Here is a 15,878-nt window from a genome sequence, read left to right on the forward strand (position 1 = left end):
TTCTCACTCATAAGTGGGAGTTGAACAATGAGAACACATGGACACAGGGAGCGGAACATCACACACCAGGGCCTGTCGGAGGTTAGGGAGCAAGGGGAGGGAGAGCATTAGGACAAATACCTAGTGCATGCAGGGCTTAAAACCCAGACGGGTTGATAGGTGCAGCAAACCAGAATGGCACATGTATACCTACATAACAAACCTGCACATTCTGCACATGTATCCTGGAACATAAAATAAAATAAAATAAAATTTTTTAAAGAAGTTTTGATGGCCAAAGTTAACTAAACTGAACAAATAAGAACAGCAAGGTATGCAAAGCCAGCCATCTGTTGGAGTAGATAAAAGTTTTTTCATCTGGGTTTTGAGATCTTGGTGTCCCATCCATAACCTGCAAGGAAAAGTCAAGGTCACATTCAGTGGATACTAGGAGAGCACCATTCCTCTCCCCGTTTCTGCACTTCATACCCAGAGCAGTGGATTCCTCCATGCCTAGCACTAAGGAAAGAGATCCTTCCCATCTTGCTCTCACAGAGTCCACTTTTGCTGAAAAGCAATGAATAGCTAAGATAGCAAGCAGTTCAGCTTCATTAATGGAAACCTAAATTAATGATGGCATAAGCAAGATCAGCTTATTTCTTTCTCACTTAAAAGTTCAAGCAGGCCGGGTGCGGTGGCTCAGGCCTGTAATCCCAGCACTTTGGGAGGCCGAGGCGAGCAGATCACGAGGTCAGGAGATTGAGACCATCCTGACGAACACGGTGAAACCCCGTCTCTACTAAAAATACAAAAAAAAAAAAAATTAGCCGGGCGTGGTGGCGGGCACCTGTAGTCCCAGCTACTCGGGAGGCTGAGGCAGGAGAATGGCGTGAACCCGGGGGGCGGAGCTTACAGTGAGCCGAGATCGCACTACTGCACTCCAGCCTGGGAGACAGCGAGACTCTGTCTCAAAAAAAAAAAAAAAAAGTTCAAGCAGGTGTGGTAGCCCTGCTACAGGATGCGATCGAGGCCCCAGGCTTCTCTCTTGCCATTTTTGCATCCACTTGGTTCAAAATGGCAACCTCCACCTCCACATTCCAACCACAGGGAAAGGGAAAGGAGAAGGTAAAGGCATGCTTCATCCCTTTTAAAGATAGGGAAGAAGTTACACTCACCACTTGCCTCATATTTTATTGCTCAGAAACCTAGTCCCATGAAAGGAAGGCTAAAACATGAAGCCCTTGTTTGAAGTATTCATGTGTCCCACTGAAAGTTAAGGGGTTTTATTCATATGAAAGAGAAAGGAAGAAAGGATATCAAAAGAGTACTGTTAGTTCTCTGTTCTAGCCACATGATACATTTTATCTCATTTGAGAAATTCTACCATAAGAAAGTTTGATTTTAGAATTGGCCTTCCAACTGGGTGTGGTGGCTCATGCCTGTAATCCCAGCACTTTGGGAGGCTGAGGCGGGCAGATCGCCTGAGGTCAGGAGTTCAAGACCAGCCTGGCCAACATGGTGAAACTCCATCTCTCTAAAAATACAAAAATTAGCCAGGTTGATGGTGGGCACCTGTAATCCCAGCTACCTGGGAGGCTGAGGTAGGAGAATCGCTTGAACCTGGGAGGCAGAGGTTGCAGTGAGCCAAGATCCCACCACTGCACTCCAGCCTGGATGACAAGAGCAAGACTCCATCTCAAAAAAAAAAAAAAAAAAGAATTGTCCTTCCGCAAGTTAGATGTTACTGGAAAATGAAATGAAATTTCAAAATGATTTGATTATGTTTTCTAAGCAGGGTGCATGTTGCCAGGTTTCCAAAATTTCCTCCCCATAAACTAACCCACCCCTACCCCCATATCACCACCACTACCATCAGTGGCTGCTGTTATTACTGTGCGTCTTGGGAAAGGCTACATTTTCCTTTTCAGGCTGATGTCAGTGCCACTTCCCAGTCATCCATCATCAAGGCCCAGGTGCTGAGCAGAGCCGGCAGCCTCTGTGGGGCTGGTTGGCTGGGTCCCCAGAGGGAGCCCCTGCCAGAGGCAGAGATCACCAAGGTAGCCAGGAACACAGATACCTTTTCTTGGTGGCAGCATTGTACAGTCACAGCAAACCACCATGCCAACTCTAAGTGTTTTTATTTTGTACATCTTCATTCAAAACATTTCTCTGAAATAGAACCAATCTCCTACATCTTCACCCTTGAGGTATGAAATAAGGATTAAAGAATTTGTTACTTATTGGTTTTCAGGATTTATGGGTATGAACAAAAGAGAATTCACACCCTGATCCTTATGCCAAAAAAAAGCAGACATTCTTTTATTTGGGGGGAACATAAAGGAATATTCAAAAAATGTTTGAATAAAGCCCTTCCTAGCTTTCTATGGCATACATGAATATTTATAACATTTAGCAGGTAGACTAGCAATGGATTAGAGGATAATATGCTGGCCGCCTGCCACTATCCCAGGCTGCATAAAGCATGCTGATAGGAGATTGGTTCTATTTCAGACATACCCACATTTAGGTATATTTATTTATAAATATGATTTTTAAGGTAGTCATTTTATTTGGAATGAGAAGCATGGGGCAAACTTTTATACTTCTGTAAACATTACAGAAGCTAATTCATTAAGGAAGAGAAATGTTTTGAATCCTTTTATTTTTGTATCACTAAGCATGTCATTACATAATTAGCAACAATATGTTTTCTATCACCAATAATATTATTATAAGATTCATGGAGAGAGCACTTCACTTGTTACCTCAATCTATGGAAAAAAAGAATCTCTAAGTAAAAATCTATGTGTTCAAGTCCACCCTATTCCCAGACCTCTCCAACACAAAAGAAATCCATGGGAGTACTTTGAGAGTTTACATCTTTGTATAGATTTCACAGGCCAGGCTAAATGCAGATTTCCAAAGGGTATGCTTCAAAACAACATAACGTGTGGAGTGTCCAGGCAAAAGAATTTACTAAGAAATATAAACATCTAGAAAGTAACCTTGGGCCTTTAGGAGATTACCTGCAGTTGGGAAGAGAAAACATAAACACATGAAATATTAAAAATCCACAAAAGATATAAAAACTAGGTCACAATAGTAATAAAAGACGTCAGAAAGCAAAATGCAGGAAAGAAAACTTCATGCAGTTTTATCAATGGAAAATAAAACCACATTATATGCAATGACATAATATCAGAAGATCTAGACTAGCCCTAAGCACCTGTCCAGCCTCATCTGACACTTTGTCTTTTCCGTATCCAGTCCAAGTTGGTGAGACTGGCCTGCCTTCTTCTCCTTTTGGCCTCAGGGTTTTTTGCACTAGCTGTTACCTGTGCCTGAAATTGTCTTCCCCCAGTCGTCTGCTGTCTGGCTTCTCGTCAGTCAGGCCTCAGCTCACAGGTCCCCTCTCCAAATAGTCTTCCCTGACCACCCTTGTGGGAAGGGAAGAAGATCACACATCTTCCCTGATCTCCCCCTCCTCCCTGTGGTGCTATGTCTGACCTCCTTGTAACACCGTTCCGCCACACCCAGCACTCTCCAACACAACCTTGCCTTGATAGGGGTTTCACAGCCTGAGATTATCTTCCTGCCTCTTCAATGTCTTCCCTACCAGAATGTAAGTGCCCTGGCCCAGGTATCTGTTTTGTCCACTGCTATTTGTCCAGCACCATAAAAATATCTGACGCATTATTTCCCCAGCGCCCATAAAAATCTCTGGCACATCATAAGTATGCAAGAAGTACTTGTTGAATAAAATGTTAATGTTTCAGTGTTGGGCTTCGTGCACAAAAGCATTTTTCAAATATTTTGTGTAATAAATCCAAAAGTGTTTTCTATTTTATTAGAAAATTGGATTAATCGGCCAGGCGCAGTGCTCACGCCTGTAATCCCAGCACTTTGGGAGACTGAGGTGGGTGGATCATGAGGTCAGGAGTTGAAGACCAGCCTGGTAAAACCCCATCTCTACTAAAAATACCAAAATTAGCCAGGCGTGGTGGCAGGCGCCTGTAATCCCAGCTATTCAGGAGGCTGAAGCAGGAGAATTGCTCGAATCCAGGTGGCAGAGGTTGCAGTGAGCCAAGATCGTGCCACTGCACTCCAACCTGAGCAATAGAGTGAGACTCCATCTCGAAAAAAAAAAAAAGGAAAGAAAATTGGATTAACCAAAATGTCCCACAGTGTTTTGCATAACTGAGACGTTACAAAAGATGACTTTCCCTTAGCCTCTGTTCCTAACCAGACATTATTCTGTCCCGCCTCCTCCCTGTGGTGCTGTGTCTGTCCTCCAGTGTCCCTCCCTGAGTACATAGAGGTATACATGCTCTACACGTGCCTGGAAAGGCACCTGAACTGTCTTCTCCCATGGTCATCATATGTACCACATACCGTAAGCATCATGCATGTGTTACACACATGCGTATCTGCATGTCACACACCTCTTGGATACTAAAGATCTGTAGGGAGACAGGACTCAGGGCTCCTCCTCAATGATGCAACAGTGAAGGCTAGTTCAGCTTCAGTTTCCTTTTATCTCTCGTCCTCACTGTGCCCTGCCATTTGGTTGCTATCACAGGCACAATCTTTGCTAGGTGAGACACTTTGTATTTCTGGATCTCGTGAAAAAAAAATTCTTGTCCCAAATATGTGGAGGTCTGAGTGAAATAATCAAATGGTGTAAATGTGGTTTTACACATGCTAAGCAAGGAGTAATTAACAAAGATCCTATGTATTTGACAGGCATAGGTCTGGAGACAGAATCAAATCAGTAGAGGCAGAAATGTAAGAAAAAGCAATCTTGCAAACATTAAGAGCAAGGATGGTAAAGATCTTAAGGGGCAACAGAAGGAAAGATTAAAACTGTTGAGGGCAGGCATTTAGAAGAGGCCTGATGGTGAGGAGCCACTTCTTGAGGGATCTGAGCAGAGGCGGAATAACAGGCTAAGAGGAAGGCTATTGTGGCCGCTGTCTGGAAGCGGGAGGTCCTAGAGTGGCACCAATGAGGTGGCGTGGCCTAGAGGGCCTGCCGGTCAGAACTTGAAGAATAAAGTCTTCTCCTCTTCCTCAGTGAGAGAGCAAAGGGGAACTTGGACTAGGGCACAAGAGTCAGTGCAAGCTGGCCAGGAAGGTAGAGGCAGCCACAAAGTCCTGGTAGGCTATGTCGTGTCTTTATAGGAGTGAAAGTGGAACTTGGCTGGCCTGCTCCTGAGGGGAGGACACCACAGAAGGGTGACGCCTGCCAAGAGCCAGGCGGCAAAGGCCCAGTCTGAGAACAAGGTACCTCTGATACCTCAGCGGACTCAAGGGAAATTCCCTGCATCAGAGCTTGAGGGAAATTTGTGTTTAGGATGCTGGCCTCAGCGCCTCTGGCTTGTGCCAGGCCGAGGTGCAGACAGTGGTCACCCCTTCCTCTGGATGGTGTCTTTGTACTGGTCACTCTGATGCAGGCTGACCCCTAAATTGGGGCTCAGCTGGGGAGAGTTCTTGGCTTTCTTAAGGAAGGAATTTAAGAGCGAGCTGACAATGAAGGACAGCAAGTTCATGAGAGAAACAGTATACAGGAAAACAGCTGCTCCATAGACCGAGCAGCACTGTCTCATAGGCAGGGTAGCATGGAGTAGCACTCACAGAGTGCTGGCCGGCTCTATTTATACCGACTCTAGTTACATGCTAACTAAGGAGCGGGTTTTTCACAAACTTTCTGGAAAAGGGGCCAGGAGTTCCTGGAACCATCTAAGATAGCTTCCCGGTCATTGCCGTGGCATTTGTAAACTGTCATGGCGCTGGGGGGTCGGGGGGTGGGTTGTCTTATGTGAATGCATTATAATTCCTAGTCCTAGCTGGTTTGGGCTGGTTTATTTGCTACATCAGCAGGGTGGTGACCAAGGCTGGGAAAACAAATCCTGCTGATCTTCTACCTCCACTCTGCAACACAGGCCCCAGGAAGGACATCTACTTCTGTGCCCCTCTGTTTTCAGCTCTAAAGAAAAATAGACGTGTGACATAGTCACGGAGTTCTTCACTCACCACATCGTTTTTCCTTTCTGCACTCCCCTCCTCAAGTGCATGTCCTGAGGGGAATTCATCAGCTTTCAGTTGGGCCCATCTCAAAGCTCTGTAGGCCACGAACTGTAGGAACATATTCATTTTTGCACATAAGCTCCGAAGACCTGTACTGAGGATTAGTCCCAAGAAACATCAGATTAAGTGTGGCAACAGGAGGGTTCAATTTGTTCCCCTACACGGATCCAGAGTGCCTTCTAAAGGAGGCGCTCTAATGTGGGGCATGTTTGCCCCACATTTACTCCTGAATTACCAATTGCTGTCTTAATGAGCTATTTGCTCACGGGAATGTGTCATAAACCTCAGGCTGGCTACCAGGGAAAAAAAGATGAGAATCTGTCCTTTGGAGTAGTCAGACATTCCCCCCCCGGCCTGGCATTATAGAAAATTGCCTGGCCGGCTCCAGGCAGGCCAACCTGCTCTGGCAGGACCGTGAAGCACAGGGTGTAATTTTTGGTTTCACCGGTGCTGCAGCAGTTGGATAATGAAGCCTATATCTCTTTAACCTTCGTTTCTGCCAGGCTAGACTGCGAGCACCAATGAATAAACAGCTGTCTGCCATCAAAAATAACATAGGCTGAAGTTTGTGGAAAGATAGACTCTAACTAGATGGTTTTAGATTTTAAAATCCTCCACTCTGGTCCAAGAAATCAACTATACATGCACAGAGCAGAAAGCTGCATCCACACAGCAGCTCAGCGAAGGAGGCTGAGAGGTTTAATTCATAAATACTTCAACAGATGTCAGTGGCATGACTTCTTTTTAACTGTAGGCCCAGTATAGCGTCATCTAGATCAAGGAAAGAAGAAAGATCATAATTTCTCTGCACTTTACAATTTGTTTAGTCTAGGGCACCATACTAGAGACGGTTCGGAAGAGAACCAAAACTGTCCTATGAAGAATTGTTGAAGAAATTGAGAATATTTAGGCTGAACAAGAAAAGATCTGGGGGTGTGAAGATATCCATAACGGTTATATTCAAGGATTTGAAGACTTGTTCTGTTAAAAAGAAATTAAACGTGTTTGCTGTTGGGTCATGGCCATGGCATTTGTAAACGGTCATGGTGCCGGTGGGAGTCTTACGCAAATGCATTATGAGCTCCAAGGATAAATGAGCGAAAAGTAAAGGGAGAAAGACTTTAACTCAAAATGATAAGTTTTAATAATCAGAGATGTCTAACAATGAAAGAGGCTATTTTTGAAGGTAATGAGTTACTCATTGCTGGATGCATTCAAACAGTGGGAGAGCCACTGTTTATAGGCAGGCTGTAGAAAAAGCATTGTGCACTCTGGAGATGGTTCAAGGAGGTGAGTTCTGAAGTCTCTTTCAGCAACTCAGAAGAGTGCCTTGTAGTTGGGTGTAGTTGTCAGTAACTGCTTAATATTACATGTGTTAATGGGTGCAAAAGGAGGTGAAGTTAAAATATTAAGTTAACCCTTCTTTGGCCTTGTGAAAGCATTTGTAACTATGCATTGGCCAGCAATGCTAGTTGGATTCACACATCATAACTGTGGGTTCACACCATTAAACATTATTCTCCGGACCTCACAAAGGAAAAGAATGGACCTCGTTGTAAAGCCAGATTTGGATTTCGAAGTTAAACTGAAGTTATCTTTGAGAACAATTAAAAAGGATACGTCAAAATTAAAACCATTGTTAAAATTAATCAAAGATTTAGAAAGGTAGAATGAACTTCAGGGCTGGAAATTACTGATTTAAACAATTGTTCTCACATTTTAAACTACATAATGAGCTAAAAATTATGAAGTCTCAGAGTATAGCTGTAAAGAGTAGCATAAAACCAAAGTCAGAATGAAATGTTTTAGCTTTCAAAACTAAAAAGCAGAACAATTACTCCCTACAAAATGGTATAGGAAGAGGTTTCTGACCCCTGCTAATTGTTTTATTGTTCTTCAGAGGGGCATACTGGCAGCATTTCCCAGGGTTTTCGGTAATTATACTCCATTCAATATCTGAAGAATTACAATAATTCTACATGGAATATACTTGTGCCCTTAAGATGCAAAGCCTTTAGAGAAGTGAAAAAACAACTTAAAAGTAAATTAGCAAGGAAGTTATCATAGTTACTATTTATTTCACGGCTCCATATATCAAGGGCTAATCATACATTGTACGTTACATTTTCTGGGAGGGATTTGTGATATGTTTCTCATGCTGATCAACAGATGGAAGTGTCAGTTTTTAGGATCTTTGATGACCCGAAGTTCTAACTTTTCCGATTGCCTCTTTGTGTGTGAAATTATCCAATGCAGGTACATGTCACTTCAGGCTTGCTAGAGTCCTCAAAGCAGTAGTATTCAGTGAGGTATTATGATGCTCGCAGATAATACATTTGTAAGGCCTTGCCTCATCTATGATTTTTTTTTACGCTATGTAAGCTTTCTCAAAGTCATTTTCTTATACTTTGGCAAGCCAAGGGTCTGTGAGAGAAGAAAGGGATGACTAGAATTACATAGCTGCTCAGAGATCAGGGAGTCTCTTACCCTGGGTGGAACCTTATCCATTTTCTGCTAGTGTTGTCATTAATCTATTATCTCTACAGGACCCCCTTTACAGCCTGAGCAGTAAGGTGTCCTGAAACATACATAGTGACCAGGAGTGCCAGCTATTATTCAGATACCATGACATTCTGGCTAAGAAACGGAGCATAGGTCTCATCAGTGTTTTTCCCCAGGGGATAGGAGTCTCTGTTTCTGTCCATTTTCTTTTCTCTTTTCTTTTGTTTTTAGAGCTCAGCACTAAAGATTCCCTTTTAAGTCTTTATTGCAACCAAAACTTTACAAAGAAATTAAGATGATCACTTAGTGACCAAATTTTAAAAGGTCAAGTTATAATCCGTCCAGTTGGTTGAATACGTGCTTTTTTAAAAGTGTTTTAAAATGCAAATGTCATGGAAAATAGTCGCAATGCAATGTGAAAAATTTCAAATCAAAATAAAATATGTATGTACTATATGAATTCAAATTTTTTGAAAAACATGTTTTTATATATTTTTAAATACAAGAAGGCTATCTGCCAAAATATTAACAAGATTACTCTGTGAAGTAATATTCTAAGTGATTTTTACTTTGCTCTCAACATTTTCTGTATTTTCTGAATTTCTTTTTTTTTTTTTCTTGAGACAGAGTCTCGCTCTGTCGCCCAGGCTGGAGTTCATTGGCGCGATCTCGGCTAACTGCAAGCTCCACCTCCCGGGTTCACGCCATTCTCCTGCCTCAGCCTCCCAAGTAGCCGGGACTACAGGCACCCGCCACCACGCCCGGCTAATTTTTTGTATTTTTGGTAGAGACGGGGTTTCACCGTGTTAGCCAGGATGGTCTCGATCTCCTGACCTCGTGATCCACCCGCCTCAGCCTCCCAAAGTGCTGGGATTACAGGCGTGAGCCACTGCACCCGGCCTATTTTCTGAATTTCTAAGATGCGTATATGTCCGTGTTATAATCAGAAAGGAAGAAGAAAGGAGGGAAGGAGGGAATCAAATCATTAGGATTAACATTAAAATGCAAACTTTTGCTGGAAGATTAGAGAGATCAGTAATACAGAGTGTGTAGCAAAAATGTAAAGGTAGAATATTTTGACTTGCTGTTCAGTCAATATAATCTCATACCTCATTAGTGGGTCTTATTTACTGTGAGGAACTTAACAAGCTAACCCTTCTCCAAATCTAGGATAGTTACAGATTCTCTTACAAATTCATGGCAACTTCAAGAAAGGATGGTGAAAAAGCACTAATGTACAGTCTCAGGCATGATAGATGCTTTTTACATCATGGGGAAAATGCCAACAATTATGAGAGTTATGCCATTAATATTCCTTACCTGAAAATGCCTTGTATGTATGTGGGTACCCCTTTGAAATAATTAAGTTATACATCAGCTAGTTGCCTTCAGATAGTCAACATCTCAGAACATGTCACTTCTTATGGTACCAAGTATTGCAGAAATGGTTTGTTTTCCTTTTTGGATTGTACTCTACACTTACTTGAATTTCTATCTTTCTTTTTTCTGTATTCCTTTTAGCGCATGATTGCAAATACGGCCAGAACAGTGAGATACTACAGGAGCCAACCCTTCAGTAAGTTAAGTGCTGCCACCTCTTACATTGTAGATGTTGGTGATTAAGTTCTTAATGAGGCCATTGAGACACCCTTGGAGCCTGGGAAATATCTGACTGTGTCAGAGACACTTTGGACCATGAATTCCATGAGATAGGGGCCTTGAGTTTAAATATTTTTTTTGCTGTTTTAAACTAGAACATATTTACATTGTTGTGAAACTAGAAAATAACCATAGGAATATTCTTTTGTGAATGAATTTAAAGAGAATTAATTTGCTCTATCCAGCGCAGCTGGAGACAACTAAAGTACGACTGCTAACAAATCCTGCCTCAAACCAACTCTCTTTATGACTCATTGCTCCATGTTGAGAAACTCACATCAGCCCTTGATGACTCAGTTCAGTCAATTATAAACCAGGAAAGATAATATTTATTGTCTTTCAGTGTGTTGCAAGAATGCATTAATGTTTATAGCACATTCGTAAAAGGTCCTAAAACAGCATTTCATATTATATTTCTAGTATTCCCACATGAATTTGAGGTGCTCTTTTAAAACCTGAACATCTATCACAAGAACTGGTATAATACTTTAATATAAAAAGATTACTAATAATAAATAACAATTTTAGTCTGTTGGGAGTTAAGTTGCATCATAGCACCAGATGGTCATACTAGACCAGTGCTACTGTTTCTTCTGGGCTGGGACTTTGGGGGTGGAGCTTTGGCTCCCTCAATCTGGTCTGGAAGTGAGAAGGTGAACACTAAAGGTTTTTGCTAAGCTCATTGTATGAGTCACTTGAAGAAATTTATCTCATTAACTCAATATGATACTATGACATAGACATGAATCTGAGGCTACCAGTACCATCTCCTCCAATAAACCCAGTGCTAAGAGACTACGATGTTCTTGTTTTATTAGTCAGAGTTGTTTGTTCTTCCTAGAGCAGGACTGGCTCATGGCCAGATTTGCTAACATGGGACACCAGAACTACTAAATGTTCATTTTTTAATGAATAGGGAGGAAAAATATAAGAAAAATAACATTGATTTGGCAGCAACTGATTCAAATGATTGTGCCTTCTCTGACTTCCAAAATGTGAATAGCCTTGCATATCATCAACTATTCTTATGTGGATTCAGCCAGAATTAAAGCGTCTCCTGTGTTTTCATCTATTAATTTACTTTGTGTTTAAAGATGTGATCGTAAAGCAGCTGTATAAGTGAAAACAAGAATAGATAAGTGACACCAGTTACAACCAGAGTTTATAATCCCAAATCCATGGACTTTCAGCAGCGGGGATAAAGGGGGACCCTGAAATTATATGCCAAATCATGTGTGCCTGAGGGGGTTTATAGCCTTAAGAAGGATTTCAGTGAGGCTCAAGAACCATAAAATAATGTGCTTTGTTCTGTGAGCTTCTTTGGAAGTAAATCTCGCATTCTTCTATATCTCCTGGTAGAGAAGCCAAGGGGAAAATTTATTTAAAAAGAAAAAACTTCACTGCATTTGTTGAAGTTACCAGTAACTGCTGGTAAACAACAGCTGTTCAGCTCTGAAGTCAACAATCTATAGATGAAGCTATAGGAATAGATTCACAAACACTGTGGGAATGTGTACAATGTAATTACAGTATATTGTACATGTAGAGTACACTGCCAGTGAGAAGTGGAGGAAATTAAACACAATGTGCTCTGCAGTTTGCTGTGGTATTATTTCTATGTGATAATTATACTGATGAGTTTCTTCTCATAGCGGGCAGGGGCATGTATGTCTTCTCTCTGCTTTTCTGCCTTCAGACCTGCAACACTCCCCTTCACCCCTTGTGCAGATGGCATTCTAATTGTCTTTGGGAGTGCTGTGTGGATCTAGCCGGAGCAACCAGACTGCAGAAGGCAGTGTACTGTGGTGGAAAGAACCCCAGTCAGGAGCCAGGGTCTGGCTCTGCCACTCCGGGTGTCCCCTTAGGCCAGAGGCCATACGCAGTGATGCATGAAATGGAGGTGGCCCACAGAGGTGTTGGGTCTAAAGATAGCATTTTTTTCCCTTTTATTTTGAAATAATGTCACCATTTTAAAATTGGGAGAATTCATGAAGAAGAAATCCAGATTTCCCATTTCTTAACAAAAAAAAAAAAAAAAAAAAGGAAGATCTGGCAACTCTAGGCACAGATTCCCCCGTGGCAGCAACATGCAGAAGCCAGGTCATCACTTCCAGAGGGACCTGTGTTTCCAGTTCACCACCTTCTAGTCTGGCTTTCCTTATTCATGTACGTTCCCTGCGAGGGCTGAGTGCATTGGCTCATCATTCAGCCCTGATCTTCATGAAATCGGTTAACCTCAGTTGCTCACATGCTTGGGGTGTGCATCAGAATAGAATGGTAGCTGAGTTTTCGGAGCAGATAGCATCAAAGAATCAAAGGTCTGGCAGAAGTCATAACTTCAGCCTGTGAGTTGGGTTTTTTTTCTGAATATGGACAGTCTCTAAGAACATACAATCTGTATAGTAATGCTGTATACTGTGTGCAAGTGAAGAGGGGAGTCAGGACTCTGTAGTCTCACTGGCTTGCTTCAGTCTGGCCTAGATGTTAAGAGCTTTTGTGAGGGGCTAATGAAAACTGTCTTTTGACATTAGTCTTCATCTGGATCAAAGGAGGCAGAGACACAGAGTGTGAGACACAGAGACCTCTGGAAAGGGAAACAATTTTAATCTATACCCCGGGGCTATCGGACACATGCTTCCCTTTTAATCTGGTGCCATTTTTTTTTTTTACAACATGCAATTCAAAGGAGAATGATCAAAAGAGGTGATTCCAGGGAAGAAAAGAAAATTGGAGGGTAGGAAGGAGGAGACGGAACAACCAAGTGGAAACGTTTCAATGATTGTAGTGTGTTGAAAGGTCTTGAGGGAAACCAGGAACCTATGATAAATGTAATAAATAATTGGAGAAGTAAGATTGTATCTTATATACGTATATTACAAAATGCCAATTCTGCCCTTTCCTCTTTCAACAGATCCTGATGCAGCTCAAGCTAATAAGAACCATCAGGATGTCCGGAGTTATGTACGGCAATTAAATGTGATTGATAACCAGAGAACTTTATCACAGATGTCACACAGATTAGAGCCTCGTCGACCATAGACATTTCAAATGCCCAGAGCAACAGTTTTTCTCCCGTCCATAATCTTTCAAAAATGCCATTTATGCTACTACTGACTGTATTGCCACTAGAGAATTCTACGAAACAAGCAAAAACACATCCTGAGACACCTCAGGGCTGCATTCAGCTTACCAGCTACCTGGCAAGAGAAGGAATTATTTGACTTGCCTAAAGCTTACACACTCTAGCTTAGGAATCCCCAGTTTGTGGTTACCCTGTTTCATTTCCACTTGTGCCATCTTCTTTGCTGAAGTGTTGAATAAGGCCCACGTGAAGAGTTTGGTACAAATACCCTTGTCAAGAGAACTAGCAAGCCCCTGACATTTTTTTCTAAGAGTGTTTATGGGATGAGATGTGCTACAAATGGGATAGATTTGGGTAAAATTTTAACTCAACATCTTGATTTGGAGCCTGGGGTTTGGGGAAGGTGTTGAGGAATCTATAGAAGTCCAAATTATAGGTTGTATTCTTCCATCTTCATCGTCTTACCTCTGAAGGAATAGAACCTGACCACATTATTATGAAACATTATGGCTGTTTATGTAATTTAGGGAGGACTGGTCTGTAATTTCTGAATGATGTATAGAATAATATTTATGTTTACAATGTAACTTTTCAAAATTTACAAATCAGCATTATATACATAAGAATTCCACTAAGAAATGCCAAGGTTCTTAAATTTGCCAGCGTTAAAGTAGAAAATAACATTTCAGAAGAGCACAATATGCACAAAACATTTTTCAAAATTGAAATGTTTTCCTGGGCATTAAAAACCTTTACTATTGGCTACAAATTTATTGTACCTGATGAAAAAATATTTTCTGGACTTAAATGTTATTACAAATATCTTAATTTTCAGCAATTGTTTTGCACTTTCAAAGATTGTAAATAGTTCATTCAATCAATGGTATAGAGTTATTTATTTGCTACATAATAGATATTGTGCCAAATAATTACTTTTTATTTATTTTATTTAGTATGTAATTTTGAAGTACATTTTTTCCTGTTTTCACAATCAGACTACATTTAATGTGTAGGAATTGTATGTATGTATATCTTCTGTAAATAACATGTAGTATCTTCACTAAATATAATTGTTGACAAGAAATGATTGTGTTCATCTCAATTCCTATAATATGAAAGGGATAACCATTTGGTGTGGTGGGGTATTGGATCTTTTAATGACACAAAATTCACATATTATAAAATTCATTCTTTTAAAGTGCAGAATCCAGTGATTTTTAGTATATTTACAAAGTTGTATAGATAACCATCATCAGTATCTAACTTCAGAACATTCTCCTCATCCCTAAAAGAAACTCTGAACTCATTAGCAGTCACTTCTTCATCTCCTCTCCTTCCAACCTCTGGCAACCATGAATCTGCTTTCTTTGTCTTTAGATTTACTCTGGATGTTTCATCTGAGTGGAATCATACAGTATGAGGCCTTTTGCGTCTGGTTTCTTTCACTTAGCATAATGTTTTCAAGGTTGACCATATTATAGCTTGTACCAGTACTTCATTTATTTTTATGGCCATGTAATATTCCATTCTATAAATATACTACATTTTGTTTATCCATTTATCAGTTGACAGACATTTGTCTGTTGTGTTCACTTTTTGGCAATTAGGAGCATTGCTGCTCTGAAGGGGCACTGGACTTTAGAGCTCCCTGGTGTGGGGCCTCATGCCATTTCTCAGTGATTTAAGTACTTAGCAAATATTTGATGAAGAGATATCCAAAATTCTTTAAATTCCAGACATGCCTCTATTTTTTTAATACGTCAGCATTTTCCAGAGTGTGTTCCAGCCTATTCTAGTCTCACAAGTTCACATACTGTCCCTCCAAAAGCAAACACACACAAGCAAAGCCAAAAACAAAACCAAGATTCTATCTTCAAATAAATGTGGGGACCACTGCATAATATACCCCATTCATAGAAATGATTCCCAGTATTCACTCACACATTAAAGGCTCTGAGAAGTCCTATTGTAATCCCTTTTAACATCCCACAATTAAAGTCCACTTTGAGAAATGCCAAAGCAGGCAAATGCCTCTCTGTGTTCATTCATATAAAATTTCAAGGTCCCCAGAACCAGAGGTGGTGTTTTCTGTGGTATTACACCTGCCTCTGGAGGCAAGTGCAGTGCTTGGGATTTACTAGACAATAAAAGAAGGTCACTGAATAAATTTTCTTGAAATCATTATCGTTCAGTATTTCACTATTTGATAGACCTCAGTGTCAGCTGCAAAGGTTCCACTTTTATATATTTTCCTTTAGATATCCTTTAGAGTTTCCTTTCTAGATAATTTACAAAGATGATGAATGAAGCTGGGAGCCCGTTCCTGGGGCATCCTTGCTCTTGTTTTGCTTGTCTTTATTCCTACTTTACTGAAAGCTAGCATTCTATATACAGCAGCACTTTTCCCCAATTCCATGGTGACTGCCAACTTATGATCTTATTTTAATGTAGTTTCAACATTAATCAAAATTGATACATATTCCCCTATGTATGTTCCCCTTGTTCTTCCACATGAGAATAACTTACTGTACTTAATAAAGGTAAGACACTTTTAATTATTTCTAGCTTCTTT

At 40.9% G+C, this 15,878-nt stretch overlaps 1 protein-coding gene across 14 annotated transcripts in view; it reads left to right on the forward strand.

Moving 5' to 3' along the window:
• The window catches only part of RAPGEF4 (Rap guanine nucleotide exchange factor 4), a 331,009-nt gene extending 316,619 nt beyond the window's left edge, over positions 1–14,390 (forward strand). For all 14 annotated transcript variants that reach the window (XM_055289744.2, XM_055289750.2, XM_055289749.2 and 11 more), the window contains 2 exons: positions 10,087–10,141; positions 13,136–14,390. In XM_055289744.2, coding sequence (XP_055145719.1) covers positions 10,087–10,141; positions 13,136–13,263 — 183 coding nt within the window. In that variant the 3' untranslated portion in view covers positions 13,264–14,390. The remainder of the gene's footprint in view (positions 1–10,086; positions 10,142–13,135) is intronic.
• The last annotated feature ends 1,488 nt before the right edge of the window (positions 14,391–15,878 follow it).

Source organism: Symphalangus syndactylus, chromosome 8, assembly GCF_028878055.3.
Source record: "Symphalangus syndactylus isolate Jambi chromosome 8, NHGRI_mSymSyn1-v2.1_pri, whole genome shotgun sequence".
In the NCBI taxonomy this organism is placed as follows: Eukaryota; Metazoa; Chordata; class Mammalia; order Primates; family Hylobatidae; genus Symphalangus; species Symphalangus syndactylus.